This window comes from Podarcis filfolensis, assembly GCF_964270895.1.
Source record: "Podarcis filfolensis genome assembly, chromosome: 15".
NCBI classification, from domain to species: Eukaryota; Metazoa; Chordata; class Lepidosauria; order Squamata; family Lacertidae; genus Podarcis; species Podarcis filfolensis.
This window is the reverse complement of record NC_139618.1, coordinates 35,803,172-35,816,976: the sequence shown is the minus strand read 5'-3', so window position 1 is coordinate 35,816,976 and position 13,805 is coordinate 35,803,172. Positions and strand designations below refer to the sequence as shown.

At 41.8% G+C, this 13,805-nt stretch overlaps 1 protein-coding gene across 3 annotated transcripts in view; it reads left to right on the top strand.

The window, feature by feature from the left end:
- KCNU1 (potassium calcium-activated channel subfamily U member 1) overlaps nt 1-13,805 on the top strand; it is an 85,883-nt gene that overhangs the window by 55,167 nt on the left and 16,911 nt on the right. For 2 of the 3 annotated variants that reach the window (XM_083588394.1, XM_083588393.1), the window contains exons 20-22: nt 3,682-3,781; nt 10,305-10,529; nt 12,391-12,565. In XM_083588394.1, the coding sequence (XP_083444520.1) occupies nt 3,682-3,781; nt 10,305-10,529; nt 12,391-12,565 (500 nt within the window). Of the gene's footprint in view, nt 1-3,681; nt 3,782-10,304; nt 10,530-12,390; nt 12,566-13,805 lie in introns of those variants that run through there. The other variant, XM_083588395.1, reaches the window with a different exon arrangement.

The following is a 13,805-nucleotide window of genomic DNA, read 5'->3' as shown; positions in this document are numbered from 1 at the left end:
GAGATACACTGCTAACATATTCTCCCATATTATCCACTAGTATCTGATATTCAGGGAAGGGCTGTAGCTCAGTTGTAGAGTCTCTGCTCTACATGCAGACTGTTCACCTAGCCTCGCATTTCCTGTTCTGGTTGGCAGCAGCCCTCACGTTTCTCAAGCTGAAAATGAGTTGGGAAATTTGGAGTGGCCATCTGAGCATCCTGTCAGCTATGGGTACAATACAATCTACTACTCAGCTATGGACAAGGGCCATCGTTCAGCTGTAGGGCACCTGCTTTGTGTGTAGAAATTCCCAGTTTCAATCCTCCGCACCTCCAGGTAGGTCTAGGATGTCCCTTGCCTGAAACCCTGGAGAGCTGCTACCCGTCAGTGTAAACAATGGTCTGACTCAACATAAGGCAGCTTTGTATGTGTTTCCCTTTAAAGAAGCTTATTTGAAATGACAAAGAACATGCCCCTCTACTGTGTTTTGCTTTTTTGCTTTGTAAACTTGAACCCAGACACACATTCTAGCACCAGCTATTCATTAATGGCTGGAAGGGTATTTGGCAAAGAGCTGTCATTAATTTCTGGTGCCGTTAAGGGCTCAGCTTGTATAACTCTGAGCTGGTTTCACGATGAAAGGGCATTTGTAAACCCTGGAAATCATTTAAGGCAACAAGGCACTCTGTGTATCTGCATGCCCTCTTCTAGAAATGAAACATGCAGCCTCAGCCCTATGCATATTTATTTGGAACGGAGCTTCACAATGATAAATGAAATGATTACCTGAAATGTTTACTTTCAGCTAAACATGGATAGGATTGCAACCATAACCCCATTCAGGCTTTCAAATAAACACATTTGGACTGAAACTGGGGAGAGGGGGCACATGTGCTGAGTGTACTGGTTTAACCCCCACTCCAATATTTGTACTTTGAGTAGAAAGGTCTGAATGGGTCTTGTAAGTGCTTACACTCCTTCCTGTGATGAGGAAACCAGGGTTCTTGACCACAAGGAAACTTGTAAGTGTGTTTAGCCAAATGTGTTTACACACTCCCATCAGACCTTCTGGGAAAGGTGCAGCGGACACGCTCGGGAATATTTGGGGCGTGGCTGACATGCATGGGCCCATTTCTCCTTCCAGGTTTAAGCCCTTTGTTTGTTCTTTTGAATGCTTGAATTATAGCTCTTAGGAAATATAGGTCATGATATTTGTCCATCTAGCCCAGCACTTTCTTCTTGGACTGAAAGCAGTTCTCAAGTTCTTTGGCAGATGGGTTTCAAGGAACCTGCTACCAAAGGATGGACAAATCCGTCAATTACAGTTTCTCCCAATTTCTTGTATTTCCCATTGTAAATTCTGTTATCCACATATCCACATCAGTTTGCAACCCATTTATTTTTTTAAAAGAGCCCTCATGAAAATTCATCAACATTTCAGAGTGCATTCCCCGTAATGTGCAAATTTTGGTATGCTGTTTTGTGCAATACACACTTTTTGCGCTCAGTTTCCCCCATCATAATGCATTTTTTTGCATGCTATTTTCACAGATATATTCATTTTGATGCTCACTTTCCCATAATATATATACAGTGGTATCTTGGAAGTCAAACAAAATCTGTTCCGGAAGTCCATTCAACTTCCAAAACGTCTGGAAACCAAAGTGCAGCTTCTGATTTCCAAATATATGTACAGTGGAGTTTCCTGCAGCCAATTGGAAGCCGCGTCAGACATTTGGGTTCCAAAGAACGTTTGCAAACCAGAGCACTCACTTTCGGGTTTGCGGTGTTCAGGAGCCAAAATGTTTGACTCACAAGGTGTTAGGGATCCAAGGTGTTAGGGACTGTATTTCAGTACACATTAATTGATTAGAAAATTCTATCATGAAATATAGAGAGCTGCAAATTTCAACAGATAAGCTACATTTTGGTTCCCATATTTCATCAGAAAGTGCAAAGTAGATAGGTTTGCCTTGCAGTGTGAACTGAACTAAATGCCTCCTGTATCCCTACTGCTACCTGATCCTTTTAAACTGGAGGTGATTGGGATTGAAACAGTGCCCTTTTGGGCAGTGGTCCATTACTAAATATTACTGGAGGGGCATTATTTCTCCCAGTTCTGCCTCATATTTGCTTCAGCCACTCCACCCAAGTGGCGCTTGCCACATGTTCAGTCCCTCTCCTGCATGACATTTGAAGTATAGAAAAAAATTCCCTTGTTTTGCACAACACCCTGTTTGCCACTTCATTGACTAAGCAAAGAGAAGCCTTTTGTTTCACCCAAGCAGTTGGCATCCCATTGGTTTATTTCCGAAGGTTGTCAGATAGCAGAACTTAGTGGGGAACTCAGACCCTGGAGAGCTGCTGCTACTAAGATAGTTGGACCAGTCTGTACTTATGCTGGTTTGTGATGCAATAGCTTGGTCAAACACTGAGATACTGGAATGGGATCCGATATCTATGTTCAAGGTATGATGCAACATTTCAAGTCTGAATACCACTTCAGTCAGGATATGGGTTGCTCTGTGGTCTAAACCACTGAGCCTCTTGGACTTGCTGATCTTTGGGTCAGCGGTTCGAATTTGCATGATGGGGTGAGCTCCCATTGCTTTGCCCCAGCTTCTGCCAACCTAGCAGTTTGAAAGCACACCAGTGCAAGTTTCTAAATAGGTACCACTGTGGTCGGAATGTTTCCATGCTTTCTGGCACTCGTCATGGTGTCCCGTTCTGCCAGAAGTGGTTTAGTCCTGCTGCCCACATGACCCGGAAAGCTGTCTGTGGACAAACACCGGCTCCCTCAGCCTGAAAGCGATATGAGCGCCGCACCCCATAGTCACCTTTGACTGGACTTAATCCGTCCAGGGGTCCTTTACCCTTTTACCTTTTTTACCAGTTCAGCCACTACATCTGTTTTCCGAGGAAGCGAGTAAGATGGAGGAAAATACAAGATACAATCCAACATGTTATTTCCCTAGAACAGCTCTGAGTTGTGATTATCCCATTTATCAATGAAGCTGCTTTTCTGGAGAAGTCCTTATGGATGAGGTCAATGTGATGTTAGCCAGATCACATTTCTTTCCTACAGCATCACCCTTAGTGGCATCAATATGATTTGCTGGACCCATTGCCTTGCACCCTGCTGCCTACTTGCAAAAGTAAACGCCGATGTGCACATAATGTGTACATGTTTTTGGTCATTTTGAAACCTGCAGCAACTTTCTTGGATGAGTGGAAGGCTCAAAAATAAATCAGGGACCACAGACAAGCAACACCATGTCTGTCAGACAGCATGTCAACACTTTAACCATAATTGTTGGAGGGATGCAACAACATGCTCTTCTGATGGTTCTTGCAGCAAACATTTCTAGATGAAATTATCCTGCTTTCCTCTCTCTAGATGCTGTTCTGGGGTTCTCCAGCAGATTTGGGGGAGGCACGCCCAGGGCAACACAAGGGGAGAAAGGGGAAAGCCCCATTGTGCCAGTAGGATCCTGTTGAGCCCTTCCTCCATTACCTTCTCCTCCCTCTTTCTCCCCCTTTGCCCATTTCCAGATAGTAAGCCCTTTGGATGGAAAGAACGGAGCCTTCACATTCTTTGCACAGTGTCATGTACATACAGTAGATGGTGCCATGTTGCTGATGTTGCTATTGCTAATATTATTACATCACCTGTTATTTTGTCCCTTTTTATTCATCCAGACCTTCAGAAATCTTGGGTGATGAACACGAAAAAACCACTCTAGACTCTTCAGGAATGTTCCATTGGTGTAAAGCTGTTCCTTTTGACAAGGCCCTCTTGGTAGGTGCACTATATGTAGGGTGGGTGTTAGCTTATTAACTTGTTTCTAGCCAGCTGCCTGTGCCAGTAACACCTGCATGGCATGCACAGATTTGGAAAGGGAAGCTGGAGGCAGCCTCATGTTGGGGAAAAGCTTTGCCTGCCAAATAAGAGTTATTAATGCAGTTCCTAAGGCACCATGCCGAGCCCCAAGTGTGATGGGGTTGCCTGGGGAAAACACCCCCTCATTGTTGGACTTGTTGGACTCTGGCGGGCAGGCAGCAATAAGCATTGGTAGCACCCTCAGCCATACTCTGAGTGCATAGGAACAGGGGAAGCTACCTTATTACCACATCAGATCATTGGTCCATGTAGCTCAGTGTTGTCTACACTGATTTGCAGTGGCTCTCCAGCATTTTTTTAAAAAATGCTCTCTTCCAACCCTATCTGGAAATGCAAAGGATTGAACCTTTTGCATGCAAAGCAGGTGTTCTACCACTGAGCCAGGCCCCTTCTCCAATATCTAGCTGGGGAGCTAGATCAGCCTTTCTCAACCTGTGGGTCCCCGGATGTTGTTGAACTACAACTCCCATCACCCCTAGCTAGCAAGGCCAGAGCTCAGGGATGATGGGAGTTGTAGTCCAACAACATCTGGGGACCCACAGGTTGAGAACCGCTGAGCTAGATTAAGCCAACATTTAAATTTCCAACAATGCTCCTAAACGACTTTACATCTTGGGTATTGTTGGAAATTAAAATAGCACTTACACCTAGCTGTCAGGTATCATTCAGCACACTGGGCTGGATCTATTTATTTATTAACTATCAGGATTTATATTCCGCTTAATCACCAAAAACATCTAAGAGGTTTACATAAAAGAATATAAAATATTCATTAAAGAATACTGAGAAAATCAAACCTTCAATAAGCTGACCTAAAATTTAGCAAAATGTAATTAAGGTCAGTTTTTTTAAAAGCACAATAAAAATAAGATTGCATGTTAAAATTACATGCCTGGCTTAGCAGGTACTGGAAACAACATAGCAAAGGTGCCTGCCTATTCATTTCTTCTCCATGATTTTAAAAACAAGAGAATTTTTTTAAACCAACTGACAGTCAGAATCCAGCAGCATGACAATAGTTATCATTTAAAAAACTCAGAGAAATTGGAAAGACCATGCAGTCATATCATCAAGTACAGTGGTCGTTTGGTTTACAACCGCTTTGGATTACAACTGCTTTGGATTACAACCATGTCAAACCTGGAAGTGTGTGTCCCTTTTTTGGATTACAACCCATTTTTTTTATATTACAACAAATTTTGGGGGGGAGGCCTCATTGGCGAAAGCGTGCTTTAGGTTTACAACCGGACCTCCTGAATGGATTATGGTTGTAAACCAAGGTGCCCCTGTACTAAGTTGCACATCTTCCCAAGCATGTTGCAATGTCTGCAAAGATAGCATCAGTTCCTAACACATATTCATGGGCCCACCGGAGATGGGAGGTATATGAAGATTTGTTTTATGTGTTGCTTTGGGTAATACTTCAGTCTTCTCCAGATTAATGAAATACAACACAAAAGGTAATCTTGAGTACAACCAGTTTTCTCAAGGCACAAATGCCTGTTGTTAACCCAGAGGACATCCAATAAAGGGGGGGGGGGAATCAGGAAGGAAGTGGAAGCACCATCAAACTACCCATGCACAGTACTCTGTACAAATTTTGAAATTTAAAGAAGAACATGTGAGAATTCCTAAATCACTGGTTTCATTTCAGAAACAAAACTAGTCAATTTGGAAATGAACTAAAGTGGGAATTTTTTTTGGTTTTTTAGAAGCATCCTTAGCCCTTCTTCTGTGTCCCTCCTCTCTCCCCACATCTCTTCCCCCCACCCCAACCTCACAATGCCTATGATAACAATGTCTCACACCAAATGTAGCTGACATGTAGAAAGGAGTCTATGAATTGAAAACAGAGACGTTATATGTACCTTTGTTATTCATGAAAATCTTTTAATAAAAAATAATTTAAAAAATGAAGAGGAATCCTTAGTTCAGGTCAGAAACTGTCTGTTCAAATGATTTCTACCACACTTACAATGTGTGCTTCTCTCCCCCTCCCCCGGACGCCAACTGCCTTTCCCCTCACCATCTCCTCATATCTTAGTCTGGCTAGGTTGTTGTTCAATAGTTCCTATTAAAAGGTCTATAGAATGGATCATTTCCATTGTTTAGCACCACTTGACAGACTAATAATTGGATTTAAGGCACGTTCCACTAAATACAGCTTGAGGTTTCATTATTCAATTTAGACTAATCCAATTAGTTAAGATGATCATTTAATTTGGCTATGATTCTAATCACTCATCAGCAAAGTTCCCATGACATGAGTCTTTTATTGCCCTCTGAAGAAAAGAAAAAAACCATTGTGAAGACAGTGTTTTATGAATGTAATAGTTCGGCAGCTCTTGACTGGGAATGTGGACATATACTTGGGGTTTGTATAGTCTCCGTGATTTGGCTTGTATCTGTATCTGTGCATTTTTATTTTAAAAAAACCCAATCTGTTTCTGAGTCACCCTGTGTTCTCTCCACTGAGATCTGTATTTTGGGTTCTGAGCTGCTCCATATAAAATGAATGTTCCCCCACTCACTATGACAGAGAATATAAAAAAAAGCTATAACCTTTTACCCTTTTGGCCAAAGTGGATGAAATTTACAGGGACAGGAACCCCTCCAGAGTGAATGAAGCCTGCCAAATTGCAGACTAACATGTTGTTTGTGTGTGGGTGTGTTTGTGCAAGAAGCAAAAGTGATTCACTTTCTACCATAATATAACCAAGAGATAGCCAAGTGGTGTGTAGCCTTGCATGTACAGCATATTTTGTTTTTTAAAAAATAAAAACTTTGCTACTTCGCACTGACCTTTCCCTTCTGGTGTTGCTTGTGGCCTTCAATATAGGCCTTGCAGACCTCCAAGAGGTAGCAGTAGAGTTTAGAAGAGTTCTGGTTCCTTTTTGTTAAAGCAGAGCATTTTACCTTTTAAAAAAAGAACCTCCGTGGTTGTTGTTTTTTTAAAGAAAGAAAGAAAGAAAGAAAGAAAGAAAGAAAGAAAGAAAGAAAGAAAGAAAAGACTCTCACCAGCTAGATTTCCACAGATCTGATGCACATCCCTAGCATATACTATGTATACCAATTATGGAAAGATTCCATCAGTTGATACACAGAAAACATCCCAAAATGAGCTGTGTTGTATTATGCAGTAATGCACTGAAATCAAGAAGTACATCAGATCTCAAAGCAGGAACACCAATTTTTGTTGGTTAGCCTGTGAATTGCTTAAATATGCTAGCAGGCTTCAGGGTACCTTGTGCTTTTCAAAGGGCATTGCCACTGGGATGTTGATGGTATTCAGTTAAGTGTGAAACTCATTGATCTTAGTGTCAGTGAAGTCCTTAATCTCCAGAATACATTTAAGACCAGTGAAGAACATGGCCATGGCTGAATGCTCATTCACCTAAGAGTTTTGCCCAGTGGCAGCTGCCAATCACAAGGCATCCTGTGCTGATTTCCGGTTGCACTGATTCCACAGGTTGAATCAGACCTACGCATCCCACCTACCCCAAAAAGCCTTGTTACCACAAGAGGTGGCAGTTTGGCTTCCCTAAGTAGTTTGTTGTTGTTCGTGGAATGAATGCCCCATAGGAATGACACTATCTCATGACATAGCATCCTTCCTATTGGAGCAACCTGCCCCAGGAATACTGCTGAGCTGTATGACATAACATCATTCTCATTGGCATGCTTCGTGGGCTGCTGAGAAATGTTGCTGGACATCTCTCACTGAAAAATTCCTAGCATTATTATTAATAATAATAATAATAATAATAATAATAATACCCCACTCTTCCTGGTTTAAAAACTGGGCTCAGGGTGGCTAATAGCAAATATAAGACATTGATTAAAATGTGACTTAAAAACAGCACGAAACAGCATAACATACAACATAAAATGCAGCATCAATATCAATAAAATTCAAAAATTCAGGAGTCATTTTGGGGAAAGAAAAAAATAACAACCCAGTCATAGACATCAAATGATCACCAGGGCTAACTAGCCAAGTTGATCCTACTAGGGCCAGCAAGAATTTAAATGTGGGGTCCCAGAAAGGGTTTCTTCATAGAAGAGGAAAGGGGAAAAGGGAATAGAGGATCAGGCTAATACAAATTGAAGGCCAGGTGGAATAGCTCTGTCTTATAGGCCCTGCGGAAGGAGATCAAGTCCCGCAGGGCCCTAGTCTTGTGGGACAGAGCATTCCACCAGGTCGGAGCTGTCACTGAAAAAGGGGAGGAATTGTGAAAGTGTGTGTGTGTGCTAGACCAGTGATAGGCACAACATATATTTCTGCACCAGACACAAAGTGTCCACCCCCATCGTTGAAGTTCTTCTTGGTATGGGACCTAAAAGTCCCACACAAACCCAAGATCCACCACAATGAGTGAATTTAGAATAGGCAGATATCCAACTGTCCCAGTTGAGCCAGTGTAACTCTCATCCCAGTTTAGCCAGGGCTCAGCTGGCAGAACATATGCTCGTCTAAGTCCCCAGAAAGTGGTATGGAAGGGTGTGATGGGACAAGGAAAGACTGACAGCTGTTCACAGCCTCTTTCAGTTCAATCACATGACCTGGCAATCTGGTGGACACCATGCCAGTAAAAAGGGTGCCAGACTCAGGCCAGTTCACATGGCAGTTGCCCAGCACCTGAACAATGTCTGGAATAGGTGTAAATTACTCCAGTTTAATTTCAACTGACATAAATTTGGTCAGCTTTTGATAGGATTGCTCTGCCTGTATCTGAAAGACTGCCTATCCAAGCCTTCAGATCATCAAGCAATGTCTTTCTTCTAGAATATCCAGCCACTAAGATACAGAAAATGGCAACAACAGAAAGGGCCTTTCCAGGAGTGGCCCCTCAGTTGTGAAATGTCCTTCCCAGAGAGGCTTAACTGTTGCCTACTTTAATGGCTTTTCAGTACCAAGGACAGACACACACACATGCACACACACTGCCCACAGGACTTTTAAAATGTTAACATTTAGTTTTTAAAAGGCAACATATGGCTATTTAGCTCTGTGATATTTTAATTATTTCAGCTTTCTGTTCAAATTGGTACTTCAATGTTTTAATTTCTTGATCTCTGGATTAAAGTGATTTATTTTGATTTCAAAATTGTCTTATTTGCTGCTTCTTAACTTGTTTTATCATAACACTGATTTTGAATAGGTTTTTGTTTCTTTGTTGTTGGTTTTTTAAATGTACATTGCCCAGATAATTGCTTATGGGTGTCTGATCAGTTGAATGAATTTGATTTCCTATGAATCACTGGTCTTTTAAAGAAGAGAAGTGCCAACATTTGTGTGTCATTTAAACTGAAATCCACGTTCCAAACCACAGAAGTTGAAATCCTAGAATATCACACTTGAAATTCTGATCTTGGGAGGGGGAGGGGGAGGGGGAGGGGGAGGAGGTTCCCCTCCATAAGCGAAAAAATACATTTTGAGATAGTGTGATACATTCTGAATTTCAGATTTGGGCAGGGAAATTAACTTGGTATCCTCCCTTCTCAGTTTGTTTCAACCACCAGTCTTTGACCTGACCTCTGTTGCTTTCCCTTGCTGTCAGTATCCTTTTGCCTGCCCTTTCCAAGAAAACTGGTAGGACTAGGTGGAAGGAGAAGGCACCAAAGACTCTTGATAGTCACTCCCTTTGCTCCTCTCCCTCTCGATAATGGTATGAACTGAGTCCAAGGGGAGAAGGTAAATAATATAATAATATAATATATAATTATTTATAATTTATACCCTGCCCGTCTGGCTGGGTTTCCCCAGCCACTCTGGGCAGTTTCCAACCGAATATTAAAAACAATACAGCGTCAGACATTAAAAACTTCACTAAACAGGGCCGCCTTCAGTTGTCTTTTAAAAGTAAAGTAGTTGTTTATTGCCTTGACATCTGCTGGGGGGGGGGGCGTTCCACAGGGCAGGTGCCACTACTGAGAAGGCCCTCTGCCTGGTTCCCTGTAACCTCACTTCTCACAGTGAGGGAACTACCAGAAGGCCCTCGGCGCTGGACCTCAGTGTCTGGGCTGAACGAGGGGGGTGGAGACGCTCCTTCAGGTATACAGGACCGAGGGTGTTTAGGGCTTTAAAGGTCAGCACCAACACTTTGAATTGTGCTCAGAAACGTACTGGGAGCCAATGAAGATCTTTCAGGACCGGTGTTATATGGTCTCGGCAGCCACTCCCAGTCACCAGTCTAGCTGCCGCATTCTGGATTAATTGCAGTCACAATGAATGGGTAGTTGTCGCTGTGACAGAAGTGAGCAAGCATAATATTGAAGGGCCCACCAAAATCTGAAAGCAGCACATATGACATTATATCAAGGATCCCTTTCCCAACATGAGAACCGCCCCCTTTTCCTTTAACTATTTTTCTAAAATAATGTTTCATTTCTTCATATAGTTCTGTTTTGTCCTGTTTAGAACCGGCACAAGGGGCAATCCAATGATATGCGTGAGCACATTGTAGTCTGTGTTTTTGGAGATGCTACCTCTGCGCTGATTGGACTGCGGAACTTTGTGATGCCTCTGCGAGCCAGTAACTTCACACTCAGTGAGCTGAAGGATATTGTCTTTGTTGGATCACTTGACTATCTCCACAGAGAATGGGAATTCATCCAAAATTTCCCCAAACTATTCTTACTGAGGGTATACATATTCTTTACATATCGTACCCCTCCCCAATATTCTCATCTTAAAAATGCATTTATGTTAAAATCATGGAACTCAAAACTTCCTCAGAGCAACTCTAATGATACTGGATCATCAAAATATAAACATCCCTGACATTATTAATTATATAATATCTTCTCTTTGTGGGCATTTGGGATTGAGTTGAGCACAACTGATCAAAAGGAGTTAACATGTTCACATGGCATAATTTAAGGAGGCTATGCCTTTGGAAGTAAAAGCCTTGTCAAAAATGAAGAAACAAACAAGTTAGCAATACATAAACAGAGTGCTTTCCCATCATGGTCAGCATGAATAGATGAAACAAACCTTCTCTATTTATTGCCTTAATGTTTCCAAACATCTACTTTATTGTAAGGGTGAGTAAGCCTTTTCAACCCAAGGGTCAGAAAGAAAACTGGCCTACCATCTGGGAGTTATTTTTGACAAGTGGGTGTGTCTGGTCACCTGCCAATCATTTTATGTCATTATGCTGTCACATGACAATGTAAAAAGGCTCACTGTCAGCAGTGATTTGCTCTGACAGTGAGCCCAGCTTTGTTAGTTTGCAGGCACAGTTTGGATTCAGAGCATTCCTGGGAATAGATATATTTCCTCTGCAGATCATCAGAGCTGTCTGCAAAAAGGAAACACTCATTTTGAGGAGAGGGTTGAATCTAGCCTGCACCTGCAAATGTATGACTTCAGAGGAGCTTGCTGTCAGCACCAGTGAGCCAATCAGTGCTTTCAGTAAGCTCCACTTGCCAAGAAATTATTTTTCCCTTGCAGACTTAACTCTACCTGCTCCACACCTGATATCACATCAAGTGTGAGATGAGTGAGTGTGGACACCCTTCAGGCCTAATTTGATCCCCACTCCTGCTTTATGGGATCTTCCATTTAGGCAGCTACTTTTCTTTGGATGTGATGAACAATTTCAGCCAATCTAATGCATGGTCACTTTCTCATTTAACTGACAGCACTTGTTGGTGTAATTTGAAGGAAGATCTTGCATAGGAAAGATGCAGCCAGCAGCTGCAACCTGAACAGCTTTCCTATCCAAGATCCCCTTTGGATGAGATGAACAAAAGTCAGTATTACAAAACTGATCACACACTGGCCTGGCTATGCTTGTTCATCACGTCTGAGAAGATTTGCCTCAGAAGAAAGAAAACCTTGGAACATGTTATTCCCAACCACCTTGTACAACAGCTGCTGGGTTCTCCTTTGGAACTTGGGTTTTCATTCCGAATCCAGTGCATTCTTTTTACTATTAATGTCCTGTTTCTGTGCAGAAGCTCTCTACTTTTTGCTTTCCTGTTCAGGTTCTGATGGCCTCCTGCTAGAGCCTCCTTAATCTGAAATCTGCCCCTTGTTCTGGAGCATCACCTTTTTTTCATATATTCAACAGAAAATAAGGGATGTATTTTAGTCAGTGTCCCTGAAATGGGACTTACCTGCCTTTATGGGATTCAAGTTTCTCTTGAACAAACACCGAAGCTTCTGAATACATGCTTGCCTGGCACCTTCATTATACACCTTTAGGTGCCAGGCAAAAACATTCCTTTTTAACCAGGCCGTTGGTTGATCCAATTTATATCCTATGCCCTTTTAAAATGTGGGTTTTTTTTGGGGGGTATTGGGCTGTTGTTTTTATTTTTATTAGGTATTTTGTGGTTTTATATCTTGATTTTATTATGTGAACTGCCCTGAGACCCTCTGGTATAGGGTGGTATATAAATTCAAATGATGATGATGTTTCAGCTGAAGCTTGGATTTTTAAGTCTTGCCAGTCCTTTGACCCTCATGACTTCCACTCCTTTTCTTTTTTCTTTACCAGGGCAGTGCACTTTCCTGTGCTGATCTCAAAGCAGCCAACATCCAGTTTTGTAGCATGTGTGCCGTTCTCTCAGCCCATGCAAGAGGTCCTGGTGATCAAATCCTGGTGGATACAAAATCTATCCTGGCTACTCTGAACATCCGTTCCTTACATTTTAAAGCAAATTCATCATTAGGTAAGAAAGGAAAAGAGGATACATGGACTTCTCTCCGCATCAGCTCCAGAGGGTTAGGGGACCCCCTAGAATATATTCAGGGCCAGATTTAGGTTCCATGAGGTCCTAAGCTACTGAAGGTAATGGGGCCCTTTATATGTCCAGCTGTCCTTTGTCAACAACGAATTGTCGCTGCTTTTGTGTTGAATATATGCTGTATGGTAATTTATGGACCTAATAGGTATCTAAAGCCATTTGCACATGCAAAATGTAGGCACCCTATATATAGAAATGAGCAAACCAGTGATATTTTAGGGAGCAGGCTAGCAGGCAAGGACCATTACTTACATCATAGGCACCTACACAACACAAAACACTGTTGCTGTATGTAAGTTTTGTTTTATTTGTTTTTATCTTATATTTTGGAAATGTACATCCAGGTTTTTTTCCCTTTAATTTTTTGGGGGGCCTCCAAGAGAGTGGAGTCCTAAGCTATAGCTTGTTTAGCTTATACATAAATCCAGCACTGAATATATTTAGGGTGTACACGGGTGAAGGCAAAGAAGTGAACACTCTATTGCGCAAGCAGAAATCAGCTCCACTTGTGGAGGAATATTATCTAATAGGGAGCCCAATAACTTGGAAGTAGTAGTTCTTTTCCTAGGTAAAGGAAGAAAATTGTTTCTGAAGGCATCGTCACATGATCATGTGGATTATTTACCACAGTTTTGAAGTCACTTTGTATTGTAAGTCGGGCGATAAGACTGACAGTGTGTGTGGGCACCTTCATAAGAAAGCTTTAACTGTGCAATGACAGAGAAAAATTGTCATGAGGTGACATTTTCCTGTCAAAAAAATATTCCATAAAGTCTCCCACAGAGAAGGTTAACTGTGATAGATGATGGGGAATAAATGCAGCAGACTCAATTCTTGAGTGTTGAATCCAGCAAAGTTTCAGGAACTGGAAATTAGATCAGTGGTGCACTCCTATGCATGGCTACTCTGAAGTAAATCCTATTTAGTTAAATGGGGCTTACTCCAAGAAAAATGGCTATGGTATTGCAGCCTTCAGTGGATATTTTCCCATTCAACAGAATAAATATGCATAGGATTGTACTGTTAATGTGCTTTTTAGTAAGGCTGAGAAGATTCTCATCTGTTTTTTAAAAAATAAAATAGAAAATAAAGACAATTAAAAACTTGCCTTTTAAACACAATTCTTCTCAGCTGCTGACAGACCAGTTTCTGAGTTGTTTTGACA